The sequence below is a fragment of the Peromyscus leucopus genome, chromosome 19 (assembly GCF_004664715.2).
Source record: "Peromyscus leucopus breed LL Stock chromosome 19, UCI_PerLeu_2.1, whole genome shotgun sequence".
NCBI lineage: Eukaryota > Metazoa > Chordata > Mammalia > Rodentia > Cricetidae > Peromyscus > Peromyscus leucopus.
The window spans coordinates 76,344,835-76,371,318 of record NC_051079.1 but is presented as its reverse complement, the minus strand read 5'-3'; the positions used below and the strand labels follow the sequence as shown (position 1 = coordinate 76,371,318).

At 38.3% G+C, this 26,484-nt stretch overlaps 1 protein-coding gene across 2 annotated transcripts in view; it reads right to left on the bottom strand.

Annotated features, from left to right (window-relative positions):
• Positions 1–407: 407 nt before the first annotated feature.
• Rttn (rotatin) overlaps positions 408–26,484 on the bottom strand; it is a 181,555-nt gene continuing 155,478 nt past the window's right edge. Inside the window, exons 43-49 of one of the 2 annotated variants that reach the window (XM_028886849.1) lie at positions 25,968–26,045; positions 16,366–16,492; positions 14,369–14,568; positions 12,403–12,670; positions 2,367–2,470; positions 1,212–1,281; positions 408–826 (exon numbers count right to left, since the gene is read on the bottom strand). In XM_028886849.1, the coding sequence (XP_028742682.1) occupies positions 741–826; positions 1,212–1,281; positions 2,367–2,470; positions 12,403–12,670; positions 14,369–14,568; positions 16,366–16,492; positions 25,968–26,045 (933 nt within the window). In that variant the 3' untranslated portion in view covers positions 408–740. Of the gene's footprint in view, positions 827–1,211; positions 1,282–2,366; positions 2,471–12,402; positions 12,671–14,368; positions 14,569–16,365; positions 16,493–25,967; positions 26,046–26,484 lie in introns of those variants that run through there. The other variant, XR_005089555.1, reaches the window with a different exon arrangement.

The window sequence follows — 26,484 nt, the reverse complement described above, 5'->3', positions numbered from 1 at the left end:
GAACATTGCACCCATGGCAGCTGTGGTTCCCTGCACAAGATCAATCCAGTCAATAGTCTAGAATGGATGGGGGGGGGGCACACAATCTCTCATCACTATTCTATTAAGAGTTGATGGCTTCTAGGGCAGGTAGAATCAGTTTTATTTAGAGGTACAGTCTTTGATAGGCTGACCATGCTCTGATTTCACATCCATGTACTTATGTTTGGCATTAATTAAACTTAATGGGTTATCTTAATAAAAAAAAAAAAGGATATGAAATTAGGATGGGGGCATTGTGTGGGGAAGGTCTGGGCAGAATTGTAGGAGTGGGCGACAAATATACAAACAAACTACATTGCATAGATAAAATTCTCAATGAATAAAATACACTTTTAAAAGTCTGTAAGTAATACTAGTCAGTTTTTGTTTCTAAAAATATTATTTTATTAAATAACTATTAAATAGGATTTTTACAAAACACGTTGCATAGAAAAGTATAAAAATGTTTATACTGCCAGAACGCTATGTCTGCAGCATCTTGGGTCAGCAAGTCTTTACTTCTGGAAGCTGCCAGGAAGGAACAGAGTGGGGAGTCGCCAGTCCTACCCCTTCCAGTATGGCTGGCGATGTCTCACAGGGAAGGCAGCCACTGATATTGCAGAGTCAGCATCATTCAGGAAGCAGCTGCTGTGCAAAGCTGGTCTCTGATCCAGATCTCCTGTGGATGGGGTCAGCTCTGGAGCAGAGTACCTCATGGCTCAGGAATAGTTAAGCAGCTGTACAAGATTTTCAAGGCATTTCAAATAGTAGGCATTTAGAGGGTTTTCTTCTGAATTGGAGAAAGCTGATATAGGAAAATAAGAATTATAAATACCAATTTATTAAACTTAATGCTACATATAGGGGTGGACACTCCTACATGAAGCTATGAAAAATATTTGTTAGCAAGCTATTTATGTTCTCCATAAACTAGAATTATAAAAATATTTTACATTTATAAAATTAAGATGTTAGAGAATTTTCATTCATTTCTTATCAATGGCTTATCTAGAGCATATTTAAGGATACATCTCCACAACTCACATAAATTATAATTCAGAATAAATTTCTCAAAACCTAACTAAGCAATGCACAATACTGCCATTTTGCAATGGCCTGCTCAAATATTTCAGTAACCAGAAATTTCACTTACTACTTATCACATTTAATTATAATCTCTTAGAACTTACTTCTCTTTGCTATGGAATATGCTTCATCTACTCTTCTTTTTATTGATGGACTTTTCAAAGTTGCTTTTGCCTGGAAAAGATAAAACAATCTGTTAGATTTATTCCCAAATATTAAGGATGAGGATAATGCAATACTAACTACCTATTACTAACTACAGTGTTAAACAGGATAGAGTTAAGATACAGGAATATAGACAGTTGGATACAATAGTTCAGCCTATTGTGTCAAGCCCACTGGACATTCTGAGGCTTCCCCTCCATTCATCTCTAAGTTAACAGGGTCCCTTTTCTACAGTTTATACCTTTCCCTTTATTCCTACTCTCTCCCCTAACCTCAGTCTGTTACTTTTGAGTAATCATCCTTAGGGAATTTCTCATTACCTCAAGTATTAAATTTCAGATTAAGTACTTCCAACATTACTGGTTGTTCAATATATATTTACTGAGGGACTTCAAGATGCCCAAACCTCTGCTTAGCCCATTTGAGAAGGATGCAACAACCCTTTGGTCCAGGGTGAAGAGGAGCCACACAGGCATGGGTAGCTGAGGTATGTCATCTCCAGGAAATCTGTGTGCCCCAACACTGCCATCTACGGAGACCCCCCCCCCCCCTAGAAATTCTTGCGTATTTCACTTAGGAATGAAATGTTTGCGGTAAAAGACCAGCGGCCAGAGAATGAGTGGCCACAGTACCCCCTGCCTTTACTCTTCTGGGGAGCCCTTGTGCTTTGCTCCTAAAGGGACTGAAATCATTGTAAAATTAAGTGATGATATATACATAAGAAAGTGAAATCACATACATGGATAAAATTATTATTCAGTCTTCCATCAAGATGCATTTCTCCTGGGCACATTGTACAAAGAAATAATTTTTACTAAAATTACAACAAATTTACAATTTAATTGAAACTAAAAGGGAAATTCAATTAAACAGAAGTACTGTTCTGAATTGAGCCCTGATAAAATAATTAAATGAAAATATTAACTGATAGATTATTAATCATATAAATGAACAAAGGGAACTTGGGTCTGCAAGTTTATTTTTACCTTTAGCTGGTATTCCTCTAATATTCGTGAATGCATCCGAAGAGTCTTAATTATTTCACTGCACCAACTCCCCTTCCTCCATTTCAAACAATGACTTTAAAAACTAACCTTTTGATAATTGTAAATTAGAGCCCAAAGTGAAGCCGCTCCAATCCTCTGGGCATTTTGATTCTCACTTTCTAAACAGGTAGCCAAAAGAGTAACAATTTTTTCTACAAATAAGCAAATTATAAAAGTTCAGTTCCACACACTTTACTGTATCTTATCTATGACAATAAACAGAATAACTGTCCATTAGAATAAAAACATAAGTTGCTATCCTCAAATAACATCTTTTATAACTTGAGGCATGTGAAGGGGTATCTCAGAACAAACTTTTCACACCAGGTACAGATGATCTAGATGTCAGTGCTCTCTAAATTTTCTGGTCCAAGTTCAACACAAGCTTATGCACTGAAGGACAATAATGCAAAAGTAAGTATATTATGAATTATACTAAATTATTCTGTTATAGCTCCCATTTTCACATGTATAAAAATAGATTATCTATCATAAAAGCATAATCACCACTATACAAATATACTATAGAATGGGAATTTTGTATTTTACATCACAAGAAAATTTGACTTGATGGCATTTCAATATATAAAAAATGTTCCTTTTTGCAAAGCTATCAGAGGAGAGAATCAAGACTTACTAATTATGTATATGAGTCTGATCATTTTAAGTGAAGATTCAGAGGCATCTACTTCCAAGGCAATTGTCAAGATGTTTCAAACAAAATTTAAACTTACTTTTATTATTTTCATATATCATTAAATTTCATTATTTTTCTCAGTTATATGATTTTTAAAACATTGTGTTTTTAAAGGTGAAACATTTGTTTCAGCAAACTATTTACACGTTAACCACCCAGCAGATCTAACTAAACTAGTACTGTTCTAGGAAAGATTGACCCCTGAGAACCAGACCTTCAACTGGCCTTGATAGTAAAAAGAGTGATTAATTTTGGCCACCTGCATGGTCTTAAATATCCAGTGGGAAAGTATAACAAATGTAAACTCATTGATAATAATATAAATAAACAATGGGTCACGCTTTACATCTGGGCTACTGATGGGGGATAATCACAGCAACTCCAGATGCAACCAAATTAAAGGACTCACATGCTTTTCCTAACTAGGAACATCCTACCATTTATATATTTTTGATAATCTTGCTAGTTTCTCCTTTACAAGATCCATAAGAATATACTAAGACCATACCAAACACCACCATCCCCTTGGCCAACAGTACTAAAACTGGACTTCTGGATCTTCACCATAGAAATGGATTAAATATATTACAATCTTAATAGTGACACTATTAATGTCTGGACTTTGTGTATGCAACTGCTGTCTTAATTTTATCTACTCTCAGGTAAGCTGATCCACACTCATATGGTTCTGCAACACTCTCACTTCATCTACCTAGATCCCATGATTACCCACAAATGCCTGAAGGTCAGCAAGAATGGATACTCTATGCTTTCAATGGCAACTGGAAGCAGTTAGATTGACTTGATGTCCATCTCTTAAATGATTTTAAAATGGTGTCTCTTGAGGAGAGCACATACGACAGCTAGAAGATATCAGCAGGCTTGGAGACCACTGAGGAAGGACTCCTCCCTCAAAGCTTCCCTTCCTCCAAATTTTCTGATAGCAGAAACTGCCCCAAGATCTCTCAGATGAGGACACTGACCTTGCCCAGCAGGAAGAGCTACAAGTACAAGAACTGCTGAACCTTCTTCTCTACCTACCTTTAAAAAAGTTCTTCCATCTTGATTACAATTTGTGAAGTCACAGTAGTGAGCATTCCAAAACTAAACCCTAAATTCCTGCCAGACATACTACTGCAGATCCTGGATAATGGCTGGCTATAGGAGATGTTTATTGGCCACAAACACTGTTTCACTCACTACTCACCATTCTTTGTTTACTAAAAGCAAAGGGCAATCTCAGGCCCCCAAAGGAATCTTTTCTACTTCTTTCCTGTCTCCTCCCCCTTCTCCCTTTAACTACCCCGGCTTGTAAGCAGGCAGACTTTAATTCTTAAAGAGATTCCTCTGCAGGTTTTCTCCCAAATAAAAGTCTGCCCTGTCTTAAAGGTGTGTGTGTGGGGGGGGGGGGTGGAGGTGGGGGGGGGTGTCTCGTGTCTCTTTAATGTATTCAAATCGCTCTGCCACTATGTTATAGGGACTCAATAAATACTACCTGAATGAAAGTTCAACATAGTAACATTTTGTTTAAATTATGTTGTGATTTGACTAAAAAATGTGCCCCACAGACTCAGTCGTGCTACTGTTGGGGAAGGCTGTAGAAACTCCAGGAGGTGGAGCCCTAGGAGCTGCTATAGGAAGTATGCTAATGGAGGTAGGCTTAGAAGTTTTAAAGCTTAGCCCTACTTCCTGTCTCTACTTCCTATGTGGAAATAAAACATGAGCACTATGGTTCCTGACTGTCAGGAGGGGCTGACATGTCATGTGTTCCCTACCATGATGGACTCTGTCCCTTCGGCTCTCATGCCTTCCCTACCATGATAAGAGTATATCCCTCCAGAACTGTAAGCCAAAATAAACCCTTTCTTCCCTAACTTGGTTTTTGTCAGGATATTTTATCACAACAATGAAAAAGTAACTAATCCAAGTGACATTTTTGGAAGGAATTCAAACTCTTTTGTAAGAAAAAGAAAAAAAAAATGTCCCACGAAGTTTAAACAAATTTGTGTGGTAGAATGACAAGGTGGTAGGCAGGTAAGGAACAGTCATGTTCTACCCACACAGCCCCCTACTGCCTGAATACCTCATGTGCATTACCCAGCTCCCCATGGCTTTCCTATAAAATAGCCTATCCAAAATTAGTCTATATAAATAGCTATCAAATGTAATTTGGCATATGGATTGTGGGTGGCTACATAAAATATGAGGGTAATTTCATTTTGTTCCAACTGAGAATCGAGTAATTTTATATCCCAAAACATTCAGATAATATAATCCTTATGATTTAACTAAGTTTATATCATAACTTCTTTAACAAGTAACTTTCACTTATCATTTTTAATAAACCACATTTACAGGCTAATTAATACATTAGCCCTCTGTTAAAGTAAGTGAATAAAAAATTTAAAGACAATACTTTATCATTAAATATAACATGCATACAAAAAAGCACATGAAACATTTTAAATTCAAGAAGTTGGTGTGAATTCTAATTAAAACATAACAGATAATAGGAAACTATAAATGATTATAAACCTAATTTTAAATACCTTAAGTGACTTAAGAATTATAAATGAATCAGCAAGAGTGAGATATAAATACCAAGAATTCAAGAAATGTGTTAATCAAGGTTGGTTTAGTGAGAAAGCTGAAAGACACATCAGTCAAATGAACATGTCCTACACAGGACATGAAACACACTCGGCACACTACTATCAGGTTCAGATTTACTGGGCAGAGATTAGATTACAATTCCATTTGTCAACTCATGACTGAATAACAATTACAAATTAACTGTGGATATAAAAGTTTAAGAAAAGAAATCAAGGGAAATTTTCTAAGAAGCAATTAGTCACAACTTGGATAAATGATTTGTGCCTCAGTCAACACACATCAGAGAAGCTTCTTCTTGATGTGACTGTGAGGTTGCTCTATATTGCTTTATTATGTTGCTTGCAAGAACCTGTGACTAGATAGGTCATAGATCCTAGGAGAGAACCTACTACTAAATATTCTGCTAAACCAGTGGTTCTCAACATTCCTAGTGCTGCAACCTTTTAAATATAGTTCATGTTGTGGTGACCCCCCAACATGAATTGTAATGTAAATATCTGATATGTAGATTATCTGATCTGTGACCCCCAAAGTGGTCACAACCCAAAGGTTGAGAACCACTGTGCTAAATGGATATAATATTAAATCAACTTCTAAGAAGTTCTCATTGCACTCATATATTAATATATATTAATGCATTTCTCAAACCTTACCAGAGAAGTTTCTGTTTGCACTGGATGGTGATAAACACAACCAACAAGCATCAAGATACAGAAAATAAGAATGAAATACTCAGGCCTAAATGGAAGATCTTTACTATATCCTTTTCCCAAGGCTCAAGGATCATTCAGGAAGAAGGGGTGAAAAGTTTGTGAAAGTCAGAGGTGATGGATGACCATAAAGAAACTGTTTTTCAGACACAACAGGGCAAGTAGATATACACACTCAGAACAGTTGTCACAGGATGCATAAGATCTGTACAAGCACAAACCAGACTGACCCCTAGCATGGACAGAAGAGATGAGCATGGAGTCCTACTCCTATCCAAGAAGGTAGTGGCACCAATAGCTGCTATAAGAGGGGATCAATTTTCCTTAAGAGTGTAGTCCCTGGTGGGTGGTGTGTAACCACATCATCCTAATGGATGCAATGGAGCCAAACTCAGAACATTCCTACTACAATCAGGGACATGACAAGGATTTCCATTCTACTCCATCATGTTCAACATACAACTGAAAGTCTTAGCTGTCACAATAAGACAAATGAAGGAGATAAAGAGCAGACAAATAGGAAAGGAACTACACTCAAATGAAGGCCACACATCTGAGAATATCCGAATAGCACAGATTGGATTCAAGGGTTTGGGGGTATGGCCAACTTGTGTGGGTAAGGCAGAAGAGGTGATCTGGGAGGAGTCTGAGGGTGGAAGGTATGATCAAAACACATTGTGTAAAATTCTCAAAAAAAAAATAGAAAAAGAAATGAAGAAAACAGAAAAGCATAGGGTTGAGCCACAGAAACTAAAGATGAAATTCAGCTTGATACAGTTCATACTTTCCTTGTTAAGAGAGCCAGCCCATGATGTCTCTCTTGGTTGTCAACTTAAGATGTATGGGAAGAAGGAACCTCAATTAAGGAACTGCCTGTCAGGCTGGCCAGTGGTCTTTCATGTGTGTGGGGTGGAGAAGGTCAAGGCATTTTCTTAATTACTAATTAATGGAGGTTGGTCTATCCTATGTGGACCAAGCTACCCTTGGCACATGGTCCTGGGTTGTATGAGGAAGCTAGTTGAGCAAAAGCAGGGAGCAAGCAGGTAAGTAGAAATCTTCTGTGGTTTTTGCTTCAAGTTCCTGCCTTGTAGTCCCTGACTTGGCTTTTCTTCCTTCCTTCCTTCCTTCCTTCCTTCCTTCCTTCCTTCCTTCCTTCCTTCCTTCCTTCCTTCCTTTCCTTCCTTCCTTCCTTCCTTCCTTCTTTCTTTCTTTTTTAATTATAACTTTTATTGATTCTTTATGGATTTCATATCATGCATTCAGATCTAACTTATCTCCCTGTCTCCTTGCATTTGCCCTTTGCGCTTGCAGCCTCCCCCTACCAAAATCAAAACCAAATTTAAAAGAAAAACAAAAATCCAAACAAAACCAAGAGACAAACCAAAATCCAAACCAACAAACAAAGAAGAATCTAGCCATGGAAGCTGTAATGTGGTCCATGAGTCACACAGCTTATAACCTTTAGTCTGTTCATCTTTTCTTGGAAGTGTTCATTGCCACTAGTCATTGGTCTGACTTGATGCCTATGGTTTGTGCTACACCACCATGTAGTCTTGGCTTCTCTTGATGGCTTTAAGATTGAAATAAACCCTTTCTTCCCCTGCTCAAAAAAGAAATAACCATTATCCCCCTTTAAACATTTCGTCTTCCATTCTCGTTTTCCTCTTCATTTATAATTTTATTAAAACATTTTAGATTGTCTCAGGGTATTTCTCTCATATCACTTAACTTTTATGTTTTTAATTCTTTCTCATCTCTGCTGCATTCTGAATAATATTTTGCTAATCTATTTTCTTGTTCCTAAATTATCTCTTTTGCTGCATCTAAATTGTATATTGTTAGTAACAGATATCCATATTAACTTAAATTTAGGCTATTAATGTTCTAAAGTAACACTGTCCAGTAGAACATCCTGAAATGACAGAAATACTTATAATTATTTGTAATATAGATAGAGAAGTTGGTATCTTTTCCTCTGCTGATTCTTATTCAAGTTGCTAAATTTCCCAATGTACTTGATTAACTGTTCTTGTTAGTGCCCTGAAAAGTTATTTCTTGCAGTTCTCTGAGGTCTAGCATGAACTTGTCCTTTATCCAGCAGAGGAATTTTGCTTGCCAAGACTCATGATCACTATTAACCAATCAGGGATCACATCAAGAACATGTACCTCTGAATAAAAAGACTGGGAAGGACAATGTGTTCATTATGCATCCTACAAGAATGAGTCTTTGAAGCTACAGCTTCATGTACTAAGGAGAGTCTCACCTGAAAGTTATTTCTCCTTTCTTCTCTTTTTAGAAGAAAAGCTTAGACAAAAGCTTAGACAAAAGCTAAGCAATAATACTGGCAAATTTACTTCAAGCAAAAGAGCTGTCCACTTGGACACAAGCTGTCAATCAAAATTGGCATGTAAGTTTCCCACTATCTTTCCCGTACCTTAGGACAATTTGATGTGAATTTGTATGGCACTTATTCAGTGTGTTGTTACAAAAGATACTCACTCTGAACATTACTAGAAACTGGGAAAACTGTGGATGTTTTTAGCATCCAGGTCAAGCCCAATGCACAGTTAATCCTAACCATTTACACCACGTGTCTGGTGCAGCCTGCCTTAGTCAGTTCTGTAACTTAACTGACTCTCCTAAAGCCTACTGTCTGGCTCACCATGTGGAAGGCCTGTGACAGGTCCTCACAGCTCCACACAGAGCCTATACAGCTGCCTCTTACCTAGAAAGCCCACTGAGGTCAAGTGCAAGAGAGTAGGAAAAATAATTTCTCGCCAACTGTGTCCATCTGGTTAATACTGACAGGGGAGAGAAAACACTGCTGATTATAGGGAAATCCATAACATAAATCCAGAGATGTAGAAGTGTAAAGTGTAGACTTCCTCAACTCCCCCCAAAGTCTTTCCTTTTCCTGACTCAACAGTAAGGCTGTAATAAGCAGGGGGACAAAAAACACTTACTCTGAGAATGGGGAATAAACAAACCAGATGCTATGGAGCTGCTCCCATGAATCAGGACTGTCAGCAGATGATCTGTATTCATCTTAGCACCTGAAGTGGGGCTTATCATTATCCTTATTTATAGATGTGAGGACCAAAGCCGATGCAGTGGAAGAGGACTGAAAGATAACCAGTGTTGCACATCTCCCAGGGGTGGAAAGCACTGTCAGCAGAAGAGTGCCGGAAGACTGGATGCAAATCCAGTCAATTTAGGTGAGTTTGAAGCTGGCTGAACCTGAACAATTTTCTGTACAACATTTTCAACAATTCTGTAACTGTTATAAAAAATAGAAGCACTAATATATGCACACAAAACATGAGCACAGAGTCATTTCTATTCACTTGGAAAACTTGGAGTGGTTAAGTCTCTGAGAAAAATTAGGTGTAAAACACAGAAGGAAAAGAAGGTTAATATCTTAAACTATCTACCATGTACAAGCAATGAGGCTAGGCACTTTCTATGTTTCTATAAACTCTTTCTTACTAAAACAAAGAAGGGAGTATTTTGTGGATGGAGAAGTTTCACAGAAGCTATGTAAGGCGAGAGGAGCATTCAGGACCAGAGGATGGGCAACTAAAGGTTCCCCTCCCCTCATCACAACAGGGTGACTCCTATAAAATTCCATATGAAATTCACACCCACCTACTTGTTAATTGTGGTTTCAGAAACAGATTCCCCCAATTCCTTTCTTGTTTCTTTCCCGCCTGGACTCCTTTAGAATTGCCTCCGGTTACACTACATCTCAGAGAATGATTTCCCTTTCTGGTTGTGGCTTTCAAGTTTGCCTGTCAGGATTTCTCTCAATTACTAAATACTTAAGGAGTGCTTACTGGTGACAGGCAGAACTATGGGTGATAGACACACACATATAATGTCTCAGTGTAAAGGGCATAGAAATAAAGAGTCACACATATAAAATTCATAGTATATCGGATAGTGACCATGCTATGGAAAAAGGTGAAGGTAAGGAGTTACAACCAGGACAGCTGTTCTACAAAGTTTTCATTTGCTCAAAGACAGATAAGAAATGAAGGGAACAAGAATAACAGCAGATCAAGAAGGGAGAGAGAAGGAGAGCGTGAGATTGGGACCAGCCCTGCCCACTGCTGCTCTCTCCCCTGCACCTAACGGGTCCCCTGGAATGACAGTTGTTGATCAACATGCAGAAGCTAGACCCATTCTTGAATACCTACTCCTGCTCCCAGCTCCTGCCTCCCACAGGGCTTTAAGCATAGCAGGTGTTTAAGAAATGCTGTGGGCCGCAGGAATATCATAAGAACTCAACTGGTTATGGCAAAGTCACTACCTGGAGGAATCAGGGAATTCCTCCAGAGGAAGCCAAATCCCAAGGAGTTTTTGGTGTTACTTGGCTTCTTATATATCAGCTGTATTCTGTTATGAAAATCATGTGTGCCTTCATAGTTTTCCCAATTGATTTTTCCCTAAGAAGGGCTAACAGTGTAGACTGATCACTCTCTAGACATACACATTCCAGGCATTTGGAGAACAGCCTCAGGAAAGGCTTTCTCTGGAATCAGATATCTCCCCTAGCCACTTTCAAGGACTAAAGGAGACATCACCCAGGTGGTCACCCAATTTCCGAGGATTAACAGTGATAACAACCCACAGGCGAGTCTCCTGACTTAAGGTAAATTCCACAAGGGGACACCGCCTAGGTCAGGTAGACATTAAGTAATAGCTTTACACAATTTAGCTCAGACCCTTCCTTTCTTACAGCCTTACTAACTTTATAGACCTCTAACTACTTTCCTAACCACTTCTAGGAATTTTTAGATAACCTTCTGTGCTAACAGCTATGCTCAGCCAGAACTCCCAGTTCAAGCCTCCCTGTAATTATCATTATTGGTAGCATCCGGCCAGGTCCATCACCGGATGGAGGAAAGCACCTTATCAGAGATACCTCTGTACTCTCTAAGAACAGACTTAAGCATCCAGGCTACCTGTTTGAGAAGGCCTGGTGGATGTGCTAATTAAGCTTAACTTCCTCCTTTCCCAAACCTTACCTCCAGTTCCAGATCTCCCTTTAACTATCACCAGAGGCATCTAGATGTACACAGGTTGCCTCGAGACTGAGCACACTTTCCCCCACCCTGCAGAAAAATGGCAGACAGCTTGGACAGATAGGAGCCACAGGAAAAAAGAAGACAGTTTTATTTTCTCCCATTGACCTAGCAACTTATAGATTTTTAACATCTTTTACCAAACACATTTAAGATTATAGTTGTGCACGTAAGATCCCTCTTCTTAGATATTTAGCCTTTAGTTAATTCATTAGTCACTTCCCCTTTGGGTCACAAATGGTAATTAACAACTAGTGCCCCTCTTTGTAATTCTTATCAACCCTCCATTTGATCCTGATAGCGGACAATCACTGCCTGAGGAAGTTCAGGCTGAGTGTCCTGGGTGGAGGGGAGGATTGTGATTTTGGGGAGATATATAACTGTAAAGCAGAGGACAGAGAGAAAGGAAGAGAATGGAAGAACTAGATGGGTAAGAACTTGAGAGGAACAAACTGAGATGGGGAAGAAGTAGATTGAAGGGCTACAGGAGAGTACTAGAGGAACGAGATGGAAGATGAGAAAGAGCCAGATAGGGAAGAACAAGATGAGGAAGAGCCAGATGAGAGAGAAGGAGATGGGAGAGGAAATGATATGGGAAGGAACAAGATGGATGAGAACCTAGAAGGGGCAGAACTAGATGAAGGAATTAAGATAGAACTTAGAGGGGATCGCAGACATGTGTAGAGAGAAATCAGGCTAAAGATGACCTAAATATGAGAGCAGAATATAAGCTTATAACTGTCACAGAATAATAAAGTATATGGACTAAGGAGTTTCGTGTACATAGATTCATTTCTTCTCATCAAAGATTAATTATCAGCTGGTTGTAGATTCTTCCCAGACCCTGGGAGGGGACTATCGAGGGGCTGGACCCCCATAGTCCCCGATAAAGAAATAGCTTGGAAATTATAGAGCTACTTTGTGTTTTAATCTGAGCAGAATGGTCTAAACATGTGTGAAATGATGTGGCTACTTACCATTAGCCAGGATTTTAGGCTTATTAGCAGGACTGAAGCAAATGTTATGAAAAATCAGCAGAGGTATGTAAGGGCTGCTCTTGTGCTTGTATTTGCTCATCTCTGTGAGTAAGTCTAAGCAGCCATCCAGCCTCAGGATCATTTGCTGTCCATCTTCTCCAAATGATATATTCAGGAGTAACTTCAACCACAGAATGGCCAGATTGCTGAGATGTTTATTTCCTCCTTTAGGCAATGTGAGAGACAGGAAGTGCTGTAGGAAGTTGCTCTGTGGGTAAAGATAGAATATTATTTTGTTTTCAGGTCTTTTTCATTATTTTCCTAGTCCCTTGGTGACCAATTAACTAGCATTTTGATATCCTTTTCCCTAGTTTTAATTTCTCATTCTTCCAAACGCTTCAACTATACAATTTCCAAGTATAAATGTAAAGGCGAGAACAAAATAGTGCTTAAATTTTAATTCCTGCTATTTTTCCTGATAATGGATGAAATAACTATAGTCAACTCTATTATGGTTGATAATTCAGAGTTGGCCTCCTGAGTTCCCTTTCTTACTGGCCTTCTGGCAATTTTGCTACTCATTAAAAATATCCTGTAGGAGGAAAGGAAACAAACCCAAATCCAGCCTGCACAGGAGTTAGCAACTCTAGAAGGAGTGAAGGTGTTCAAGCCATTATAGTTACAGGTGTTTTCTCCTTAAATTTATGAACATGTATATACTTCTCATTTTGAAGAAGGTAATCTCATACATCTGGCTCAAGATGTGTATATCACTTGCAAAAGAACTGATAAATAGGTAGATATGAAATGTGTACATTTATATGAAAATATGTATAAAGAAATATATTCAAATATGTAGATACAACATGACATACATGGCATATATATCTATAAATATGCACATACACACATATGAACAAATGGTAGCAATATCAGCATGTACATGAAGAAATTATTGAGCTGTATGCTAGTAAATAAACAGAACTGGCTGAATGAGGGTGAGGAAGATGACTGATTATAGTGTTTGCCAAGTTACATGGTGTGAATGCTCCCCCCAAGAAGCATTTCAAGATAATATTACAACAGACTTGAGAAATTTCTGAAAAATGTAATGACACTCATGAGCCAGAGTAACCTGAGTGCAAAACATTATTGAAACTATTTCCATAGTAAGACCAATCAATCCATTTCCTTAGTAAGAAAGCCATTTCAAGTTATTTGGTGATTATATTTAAACTATCTTTCAAGGGTTCAGAGACATAAAACAGTAGAGGGGGATACTCAACTCCTATGTCTTACCTCTAAGCAGGGGAGGAAAAAACAAAAAACACTCAAATCACTGTCATTAGTAAGTAACAGATCTGATAACATTCAAATTTTAAAAGATATTCACAAGTAGGGATTCTGTTCATTTATAACCATAATGATGCTCTGCTCCCTGTCCACGTGGACTAGAGTTTGTCTCACCCATTCCCTTCCTTTATACACTCAGAATTAGTGATAAGTGAAGGTTTAGAATTGCAGATCCAGAGACCTCACAAAATGACACTTCATGCCATAAAGAAGTAAAATGTAACTGGGGCAAAGGGGCTTTGACGTCATACAGCTTTCTGTCACCGTCATATGAACAAGAACTGTTACTGTTTGACTGGTCTGCATACAGACTGGACCTATTATTTGTATGATACCAGTGTTTCTTCTAAAAGTCATTTTTGAGGTAAACACAATGTAAGGCGATGAAGATAACTAGAAGGACACGTCATCATCAGAGGTTACTGCTACTTCAGTCTAAGGCCTCCAAACTAGCTTGAATGACAGCTTCTTAACTCTTTCACCAATCTTAAAAAAAAAAAGTGTCTTGAAATCATAATAGAATAGTCCCAGAAACTGACTTCTAAAATTGGATTGACAGGATTATTTTGCCAAATAACTCTTTTATGACATACAGGAGCAGCTAAGTGCTTACCTTCTGAATTACTCCCTTGCAGTCATGAGATAAGGCCAGGTTTGAAAGAAACATAAAAACCATCTGCTGAATGGTGGTGTTCTCTGCAGGCATCTGAGAAGCAAGCTTCAGGATACACAGCATCAGGGAGTTGCTGGGGGGGCCTCTGTGGGCAGTTTGCACATATTGTCCAGAATTTGACCAACAAAGAGAACTGCAGCCTTCAAAAGAAAAGCCTGTCACAGAGTTGCCTCTGTTCCACTTCTTGGCTTTTAAAAACACAAACTGGTAAGCATATATGTCTGTCAGAATGACTTGGTCACCCACCCATGAACTGCAAATAGGCACCGGGGAAGCCTAATGCGGATGTGTACACTCACCCCAACAGACTGACGGTCCCCACTCAGGGCCTAATTAGATTAGCATAATGGGGTTTTTAATAGTCACAAAAGAAGCATCTAAATAAACCCTCATGTGAAAGAACAGAATTTTAACAATGAGAGGTAATTGAGATAGCTCAAACACTATCTTCCATAGTACCCAGGTAAAGATAAAGAACCCAGAAAAGTCTCTTCATGGGTTGTTCAAGGTCAAAGAGTTCATAGGCAGCAGAAGCAAGCAGTGGTATCTGTGGCTCCCCAGAGTTCAGGGCTCTCTGAGTAAATCAGGTAACCATGAGACTTATTGGGGGATTAAAAAACCATGAAAGAGTTAGAAATACATTTTGGTAAGTGCTTTGTAATCTGAACCCAAAGCAAAATTATATGCAGGTAGAACAGCTTATAAAGTCACATTGGAAATGAACAGTCTGTGAAATAAACTCACACATGACAAGTACACACAAATACAAAAATCTTCCCTGTATTCCTAACTTTATAGCTATATTCAAATACCAATATTCTATTAAATGATGCATTTTTGCTTAGAAACACATCAAATAGAAAAATAAGATTTCTGCTTAGGTTAGTGGTACCCTAACCACTTCTAATATTCTATAAAGTTTAAGGATGCATATGGCACAAATTAGTTAAAATTTTTATGTATTTTTGCTTCACACTTAGCAACTCACTTTTTATACCTCCCACATTCCTAGGTTATGCTGAGCTGGCCACACTAAAGGGGAGGTTGAGATAGAAGATACATTGAGAAGAGATTGTTCAAGCAGAAGAAAGGGACAGAGAAAGCAGCAGTAGAAGGGAAAGAGGACGTTCCAATTTACAATCAGACATGGAATCCCATGCAGTTCACGAGCTTCACTCTGTTATATGCAGACAGCCTAAGGTACTAGACTATTCAAGAAAAATGTTGTCATGTGTGTAGCAGTGACAAGATGGGCTCATAGATGACTTATTTCCCACCCCTTCCCTGTCCACCCTTCGGTATGTGGACATCTCTGTTGCTGAGCTACTGAATGTTGCCAGAAGAAATCATACATACTTGCTGACCAGTGAAACCTCCTATGTCTGACCATATGGGTACTACACACACCCAACACACTTACTTTGCCTCCCTTCTAAAAACCAGCTTCATGCCTCTTCTCTTCCTAGAACCGTCTACCCTTCTGTTCCCCTCACAGTCTAATACTTACTAGTCTGCCAATACTGACAAATGAATGAACAAAGGGAGTCTCAGTGACACCAACTTTCACAAAACCAACAGTAGCTTGAACTAACTTCCATCATCCCTGTCTCCTGCTCGGGAATCTATAACAGCTCTAATCTTCACCTATCTTCTTCATAAATTTTCACCCTCACTGGATAGAGTTTCCCACAACTGTTGTTGATCCACAACAATCAGGCCAATCTACTTACTGAACTATCCAATGACTCTCCTGGGTTAACAAACATATTCTTAAATTGCTCTGGAGTAAGAAGACCCATAAGAAATTTTGCCTTTAACTAATATACACTTATAAGGAGAAATACATCAACATACATATTTTTCCAGTCCAGCTTAATAGCATCATATGAAACTAGTAGTTTAATTTATTATAGAAAACAACACTGGATTCCAGTTACCAGTTGGAAAATTAGCAGTATAGACACAAAGCAACTGCAAGGCAATTTGCATCAATGAATCCTCCATCAAAAGCCAAGGCCAAAGAGAGTGCAGAACGGGCACAAGACGTGCTTCAAGAGCAGCCACCTGTTTGGGGAAGGAAATAAAAACAGCCATTAGTCTGGACATATGAAATGCAAAATTAGGTTAAAATACCCCAAAAGTTGTTAGTTATATAAGGCAATAGTTTAATTCATCTTCACTGCATAGAAGGAATATCCTTCCCTCAGTCAGCAGTGTTCCCCTTGGGCAGCCCTGATCAGGAGCCTGCCTAGTCTCAGGAAGGGTGACTAGGATATATTAGTGAGAGAAGAACTGTAGAAAACAGTTTCCATAAATGTAAGGTATGCAGGAAAGTGATTATTTCTCACTAAAAAATAAACTCTTGAAAAGGCTCAGACATGGTCTAGAGATAGAGATTTGTAGTCAAGAAAATACTTCTGCTTTTTTCTTCTCTTAATGCAGTATACATGAGGAGAGACAATTTTCTGAAAATAGCTCTTGATCCCAAAGGGGTTGAACTTGGCCCAGACCTCCAGACCAAGTTAATAATAATATGCCTTGAAATTACTTAAGACTATGCATGGTGATATTTAATTTGTGCACCCCAATAAAGCTTATCTGGGGATCAGAGGAAAAAGCCAGCCACTATATTAAATAGAGGTCAGGCAGTGGCAGCACACGCCTTTAATCCTAGCATTCAGGAGGCAGAAATTCATCCAGATGTCTGTGAGTTCAAGGCCACACTGGGAACAGAGCCAGGCATGGTGGCACACACCTTTAATCCGAGCAGTAGTTAATCATAGAGGTCTGGAGGTCTGTACAGACAGACAGGAAGTGATAGAGCTAGACAGATAGAGGAAGTAAGATGGCAGAACACAGAAAGGTATACAGGCATGAGTGTACAGGAAGTAGTTCTCTCTGGAGGCTGAGGAGTTGGTAAGATGAGGTTGGCTGTAGCTTGTTATATTCCTCTGATCTCTCAGTTTAAGACTTAAAAATTGAAGCACAGGCAATAAAGAAGAAACAAACCAAGGAATGCTGGAAATGGAAAATCTGAGTAAACACACAGGAACTACATATGCAAGCATAACCAACGGAATACAAAAGATGGAAGAGAGAATCTCTAGCATTGAAGATACAATAGAGGAAATAGATTCATTAGTCAAAGAAAACATCAACAAAGTCATAACACGAAACATCAAGGAAATCTGGAACACCATGAAAACATCAAACCTAAGAATAATAGGGATAGAAGGAGAAGAATATCAGCTCAAAGGCACAGAAAATATATTCAACAAAATCATAGAAGAAAACTTTCCTACCCTAAAGAAAGAGATACCTATCAAGATATAAGAAGCTTACAGAACACCAAATAGACTGGACCCCCGCCCCAACAAAAGTCCCCTTGTCACATAATAATCAAACCACTGAACATACAGAATAAAGACAGAATATTAAGAACAGCAAAGGAAAAAGGCCAAGTGACATGTAAAGACAAAACCATCAGAATAACACCCAACTTCTCAATGGAGACTCTGAAAGCCAGAAGGTCCTGGGCAGACATTATACAGATACTAAGAGACAACCAATGCCAACCTAGACTACTATACCCAGCAAAACTCTCAATCACCATACATGAAGTAAACAAGATATTCCATAAAAAACCAGATTTAAACAATATCTATCAAATGGACTTAAGAAGCAAGCTGGTGAAATTATCCTAATATCTAACATAATAGACTTCATACTAAAATTAATCAAAAGAGATCAAGAAGGATATTACATATTCATCAGAAGGAAAAATCTATCAAGATGACAATCTCAATTCTGAACATTTATGCCCCAAATACAAGGGCACCCACATATGTAAAAGAAATATTATTAAAGCTTAAATCACACCTCAAACCCCAAACACTAATAGTGGGAGACTTCAATACCCCATTCTCACCAATAGACAGGTCTGCCAGACTGAAAATTAACAGAGAAATAAGGGAACTAACAGATGTTAAGATGCAAATGGACTTAATAGACATCTACAGAGCATTCCACACAAACACAAAATAATATACTTTCTTCTTAGCACCCCAAGAAACTTTCTCTAAAATCGACCATATACTCGGTCACATAGCAAATCTCAACAGATACAAAAAATGGAATAACCTCCTGTATTTTATCTGATCACCACGGCTTAAAGTTAGAATTCAACAGCAATACAAATTACAGAAAGCCTACAAAATCATGGAATAATGCCCAAATGAATCACCAATGGGTCAAGGAAAAAAGAAAGAAAGAAATTAAAAGACTTCCTAGAATTCAATGAAAATGAAGGCACAACATACACAAACTCACAAACTTATGGAACACTACAAAAACAGTGCTAAGAGGAAAGTTCACAGCACTAAATTCCTACATAAAGAAGTTGGTGAAATCTCAAAGTATCGACTTATCAGCACACCTGAAACCTCTAGAATAAAAAGAAGCAAACGCATTTAGGAGGAATAGATGCCAAGAAATCAAATTGAGGGCTGAAATCAATAAACTAGAAACAAAGAGAACAATACAAAGAATCAAGGAAACAAAGAGTTGTTTTTTGAGCAAATTAACAAGATAGACAAGCCCTTATTCAAACTAACCAAAAAGCAGAGAGAGAATATCCAAATTAACAAAATCAGAAACAAAAAAAGAGACATAACAATAGACAACAAAGAAATCCAGAGAATCATCAGGACATATTTCAAAAACCTGTACTCCACAAATTTGGAAAATCTAAAAGAAATGGACAATTTTATGGATAGGTACCACATACCAAAATTAAATCAACACCAGATAAACAATTTAAATAGACCTATACCCCTGAGGAAATAGAAGCAGTCATTAAAGTTTTCCAACCAGAAAAAGCCCAGGGCCAGAATTTTACCAGAATTTTTAAAGAAGAGCTAATACCAATACTTCTCAAATTGTTCCACACTGTAGAAACAGAAGGAACATTGCTAAATGCTTTTTATGAGGCTACAGTTACGCTGATACCTAAACCACACAAAGATCAACAAAGAAAGAGAATTATTGACCACTCTCCCTCATGAACATTGATGCAAAAAATACTCAATAAAATATTGGCAAACAAAATCCAAGAATACATTAAACAAAAAATCATCCACCATGATCAAGTAGGCTTCATCCAAGAGATGCAGGGATGGTTCAACATATGAAAATCTGTCACTGTAATCCATCATATAAATAAACTGAACGAAAAATAATGATCATCTCATTAGATACTGAAAAAGCCTTTGACAAAATCTAACACCCCTTCATGATAAAGGTCCTGGAGAGATCAGGAATACAAAGAACATACCTAAACACAATAAAGGCAACTTACAGCAAGCCTATAGCAAACATCAAATTAAATGGAGAGAAACTCAACGTGATTCCACTAAAATCAGGAACAAGACAAGGCTGTTCACTCTCTCCATATCTATTCAATATAGTATTCGAAGTTCTAGCTAGAGTGATAAGACAACAAAAGGAGATCAAGGGGATACAAATTGGAAAGGAAGAAGTCAAACTTTCACTATTTGCAAATGATAGTCTACATAAGTGACCCCAAAAATTTGACCAGGGAACTCCTACAGCTAATAAACACCATCCGTAATGTGGCGGGATACAAGATTAACTAAAAAAATAAATTAAAAAAAAAATCAGTAGCTCTCCTATACACAAATGATAAACAAGCTGAGAAAGAAATCAGAGAAACATCACCCTTTAGAATAGCCACATACAATATAAAATATCTTGGGGTAACTCTAACCAAATAAGTGAAAGACCTGTATGACAAGAACTTTAAGTCCTTGAAGAAAGAAACTGAAGAATATCAGAAAATGGAAAGATCTCCCATGCTCGTGGGTAAGTAGAACCAACATAATAAAAATGGCAATCTTACCAAAAGCAATCTACAGATTCAATGTAATCCCTGTCAAAATCCCAACACAGTTCTTCACAGACCTCGAAAGAACAATACTCAACTTCACATGAAAAACAAAATACCCAGGATAGCCAAAACAATCCTGCACAATAAAATGACTTCCAGAGGCATCACCATCCTTGACTTCAAGATCTACTATAGAGTTATAGTAATAAAAACAGCTTGGTATTGGCATAAAACCAGACATGTGGAATTGAACTGAAGACCCTGAAGCTAAACCACACATATATGAATAACTGATTTTTGACATAGAACCCAAAAACGGCACAATGGAAAAAAGAAAGCATCTTCAACAAATGGTGCTGGCATAACTGGATGTTGACATGTAGAAGACTGCAAATAGATCCATATCTATCGCCATGTATAAAACTCAAGTCCCAGTGGATCAAAGACCTCAACATAAATCTAGTTACACTGAACCTGATAAAAGAGAAAGTAGAAAGTACTCTTGAACACATTGGCACAGGAAACCACTTCCTATATATAACCAGGAGCACAGAAACTGAGAGCAACAATTAATAAATGGGACCTCCTGAAACTGAGAAGCTTCTGTAAGGCAAAGGACATAGTAAATAAGACAAAACAACAACCTACAGAATGGGAAAAGATCTTCACCAACTCAACATGACAGAGGGCTGATCTCCAAAATATATAAAGAACTCAAGAAACTAACCATCAAAATACCAAACAATACAATTAAAAAATGGGCTACAGATCTAAACAGAGAATTCTCAACAGAAGAATCTCAAATGCCCAAAATACATTAAGGACTTTCTCAACATCTGTGGGCATCAGGGAAATGAAAATCAAAACCACTCTGAGATACCATCTTACACCTGTCAGCATGGCTAATATCAAAAACACTGATGACAGCTTATGTTGGAGAGGATGTCGAGCAAGGGGAACATCCACCACTGTTGGTGAAAGTGCAAACTTGTACAGTTACTTTGAATATCAGTATGCTGACCTCTCAGAAAATTGGGAATCAATCTACCTCAAGACCCAATGATACCATTCTTGGGCATATACCCAAGGCATGCTCAATCATACCACAAGGCACCTACTCAACTATGTTCATAGCAGCATTATTCATAATTGCTAGAACCTGGAGACAACCTAGATGCCCCCTCAACAGAAGAATGGATAAGGAAAGTGTGGCACATTTATACAATGGCATATTACTCAGCTATAAAAAACAATGACATCATGAAATTTGCAGGCAAATGAATGGAACTAGAAAGTATCACCCTGAGTGAGGTAACCCAGACTCAGAAAGACAACATAGAATGTACTCACTCATAAGTGGATAACAGATGTAAAGCAAAGGATAACCAGACTAGAACCCACAGCTCCAGAGAAGTTGGGTAACAAGGAGGACTGTAAGAGGGATGCATGGATCGCCCTGGGAAGGGGAAAAAGATGAGATCTCTGGAGTAAACTGGGGATGAGGGGGAGACAATAGAGGAGAGGGGATGGGGGAATAGAACATGAGGGGATGGGATGTTCGAGCTGGGGAAGGGATGGAGTGGGAGAGTAATGAAAGAGGAAGACATTATGGGGTTAGAGAAAAACCTGGTCCTAGGGAAGTTCCCAGGAATCCATAAGGATGACCCCACATTAGACTACTAGTAATAGTGGAAAAGGTGCCTCAACTGGTATACCCTGGTAATCAGATTAGTGAATACCCTAACTGTCATCACAGAGCCTTCATCCAGTAACTGATGGAAGCAGATGCAGAGATCCACAGCCAAGCACCAGGCCAAGCTCTGGGCAGTCCAGTCTAAGCGACGGAAGAGGTATATGAGCAAGGGGGGTAAAGATTATGATGAGGAAATCTACAGAGACAACTGAACCAAGCTTGTAGGAATTCACGAACTTTAGACCGACAGCTGTGGAGCCTACATGGGACCAAACTAGGCCCTCTGCATGCGAGAGACAGTTGTATAGCTTGGCCTGTTTGAGGGGCCCCTGGCAGTGAAATCAGGATCTATCCCTGGTGCATGAGCTGGCATTTTGGAGCCTATTACCTATGCCATGTTCAGACTTGAGGCAGGGGGGAGGGGCTTGGTCCTGCCTCACCTAAATGTACCAGGCTTTGCTCACTCCCCAAGGAAGGCCTTACCCTTTCTTGGGGTGGGGGACATAGCAGGAGGAGGAATGAGAGTGGGATGTGTGGTTGGTATGTAAAATGAATAAAAAAAAATTTCTTAAATAAAAAAAAGAACACATTATTCCTTTCCATAGCATGTTTTGTAGGCTGTTCAATTAATACAGAGTAAAGCCTCATCAGATACACATACACAACAGGCAACAGACTTAGGCACAGATTCAGACACAACTGCAGACCCACACAAGAGAAGATCACCAATCAGCCAGTAATCACAAACTACAGACAGATGGAAGGTACTGAGAGAGAAATGGAGAATTCAAAAGGAAGTGCCTTTGTTTTTATTCCTGAGATTATCTTTAATGTGTTAAACAGTGTGTGCATGCATGTGTGTGTGTTGTGTGTGTGCTGTGTATCAGAAGATAGCAATTACTTTTGTATAATTTGAACAGATTCTTAAGTAACTTAGTCTTTATTAAAAATCAGTTACCAGTGTGAAAATGCTGTAGATAAGATACAGTTCTTGCAGAAGTGCAGCAGTATCTTTTTAAAACAGGAATTATAAGGTAATTTCTACACCCACATGTACTTGAGTGCATGTGCAAAAAATTATACACACATTTTGGGGCACACATGACCAAACAGTAGAATGAAGTGCAAAGTCATTCAAAACATTTAATACTCTCTAATTTTGAAGTTACCCCCATGGTCTTCCTCTTATCACTCTCTCAGCTTCTCACTCAGCCCCACACTGGCAACAAATGACTTTGCTCACTTATTTCACAAAGACAGAAACGGTTAGGTATGAATTCTTTGTCTATCCTCCATCCTACCCACATGTATCTGTCCTCTCATCCATTTATCCTTTTCCTTTGCCTGGCAGAGAGTCAGTGCTCCTCTTGTCAGGAATTATGCACTCATCTGTCCTCTGAAACTTGACTCTCCTGTCTCCTTGGGGATTTGATCTTTCCATTAGTTCTTTGTCATCTCCATCTTTATTAACGAGCCCCTAATTTATTCACTTCTCTGATGACGTTAAAGTAGTTTACAATTAGTAGAACCAAACATACTCGTGTCATGCAATGGTCAAGCTGTAGAAGGAATGCTACCGCTGTCATTTCCCCTTCTCGCATTTTTCCGTCAGCTCCTCTCATTTTATGTCCTGTTCTGATGGTTCACTGCGACCACTCTAACTTTTGTGGCTGCCAAACTCTCCAGCACCAGGGCATTTATTATAGGTTTGTCTTCATTTCCATCCTTCTGTCTTATAGCTCTACTCCTCCATACTCCTCTGATATCTTGCCTTCTCTTACATGTGCTCCAAATATACGATCAAAGCTGTTATAGCATACCATCTTGGAAAAGCTCAACTAGAATCCTGGGTAAAAATACTAATTACATACGTATCCTAGCCCCAGTATGTATAGCTCCTCAGGCCCATACAAACTCAGCTACAAGAGATTCTCCACCTGGATGTCCCAAAGGCTTGCACAGCACACACATGGGCAAACCTGAGCATCAGGGCCTCCATCCTGTGCTCTATCGTACATTCCCATACTGGTAAGCAGCTTAAACTGGAGCCTGGAAATTGTTCTAGACTGCTCTATACTGCTCTTCTTCCATGTCAACTTTTCTGATTTTCCTACTCTACACCCCCTCTACATTTTCCCCTGCTCAGGTTAAGGCCTCCTCATCTTTTTCCTGGGGTATCATGGTTCCCTCTCCTGAGTGCTGTCCACTGTTTAGTTTAATTTACTCAAAGCCACACGATCTTCTCAATATAAAAACTCCTTAATGTTACATATGCATATGCATACATTGTGGTGGTGTGGCAGACGGTAATTTAATGAGTTATGACCTTAATAATTAATAATTAGTAATGAGGACACATTTCCTAAGCTGGAATAAGGAAAAAATAAAAAATTTCTGTTCCATAGATTTATATTTATACTCAAAAGTAATGTAATTATTGTTTGGATTTATTCTTTGCAACTCAGAAAAATATAAATACTTTGACTTGCTGAATAATTATACTTTTATAAGTATGTAATACAACACAAATATGAACAAATAACTAGGAAACAGGTTACTTATTTCATTAATCTTCATAGGTAGATGCCATCTGTCAAACGTTTCAGGTTATTTCCCAAATAAGATACAATGGATAAATAACAAGAACAGTACTTAGCATGCAGGAATCATAAGTTTAATATCTATTTTGAGGAAAATCCATCTTCTGGAAATTATAAAATGCTGTCTTAGTCACTGTTCTACTGCTGTGAAGAGACACCGTGACCAAGGCAGCTCTTACAGAAGGAAGCGTTAAATTGGGGCTGGCTTACAGTTTCAGAGGGTCAGTACATGATCCTCATGGTGGGAAGCAGACAAGCATGTAACTGAGAGCTTTACATCTTCATCTGCAGACAGCAGGCAGAGACGGCGCTACTGTGAGTTTTTAAACCTCAAAGCCCACTCTCAGTGACACACTTTCCCCAAAAACAAGGCCACACCTTCTAATCCTTCTTAAACAGTCCCACTCCCTGGTGACTAAGTATTCAAATATATGAGCCTATAGGGCCATATATCACAAATGTATAGTTATTTTTCTAAATAATTGTTACCTGTATTTTACTTAATATAGCGTAAGTAATACGTTTACCATGTTTTTCCAAATACAATATGCTTTTTCCAGTTTTACCATAACCAAGAGCACAAACTCAAGAAATTTAAAACAAGAAGTTTCTCAATTGATCTTTGCCTTACCAATTTTTTTATACTAAAGTTTAAGTTAATGCCTCAAAAGTGAGGTCATTGTAGATGGACCAACTTCAAGAGTTCAGAAGATTTTATGTTACACAATAGTATGATTGCTTAAGTGGACAAAACCAATACTTACAGACAAAGCAAGATAACTTGGTGACTCTCAAAGAGCACTGTGCAAAGGCCACAGAAGACAGCAGATATGGAAGAAGGGGGTTCTTTAAGTGACATGACCATGCTGAGCAAAACAATGTCTAGTCTGAAGTAGGATGCATGCTTATCTTTTTTCTTATAATTATAAATACTATCACTTACTCCTTTTGAATAATCAGTTTTGACAAACACCTTTAAGAACCTCCACTTCCTAAGACATCTGCAGCCATTTATTATTCCTTTCTAGACCAAAAAAAAAACAAAAAACAAAAAACAAAACTAAATGCCTACCAATATAGAATGAAAGATAAGTTTAAGAATTTATGTTTCAATTATGAAGTTCAAGCCTTGATATAAGTAAGAATGTAATTAGTGTTGAAGGATGACATGATTAAGTGTATCCAGCTCTGAGAATGAACTCTGAGCTTAAGAAACAAGCTACTACACATCTTAAACAAGAGAACTCAGAGGGTCTACTATTCTTCCTGTGCTACCTCATGTAAAGATTCAGCTGTTCACTACCTTAAACTGCTATCAACACTCTGAGGAGCTCTACTTACTTTACATTCTTCATTTTGATAAAGGCAATTCCTTAGGAGCTGCATAGTAATGCTTAACTCTTTAATAAAGCCATCCTCCTGTATAGACACAAAAAAGTTGAAAACATGAATGTAGCACTTTTTAGAAACAGTAATTTTGCAGTTGTGCTGTAATCATGCCCGACCACCAACACTTTGAGGTATGGTGACCATATCTCAAGAAACACATGCACCAAAAAAAAAAAAAAAAAAAGCTATTTCTATTCCATCAAGCATAGAGGAACTCAGATATATAATAGTCTTCATGTTTCATCCCAATAAAGTAAGGCAGGTACTGACTGGTTTTCAATCATATCAGGTGCTGGCTGACTTTCTCAATGATGAAGTAGGGCTTTTGGCTAGGCATGAAAATAAGAAGCAGGAAGAGAAGCTGTCAACATGGATTGTTACCATGTACCAGTTAAACTATGAAATAAAGTGTTGTCTTTCTTTTTAAAGATTTAACTTTACTTTTAAATTATGTACACACAGACAGACA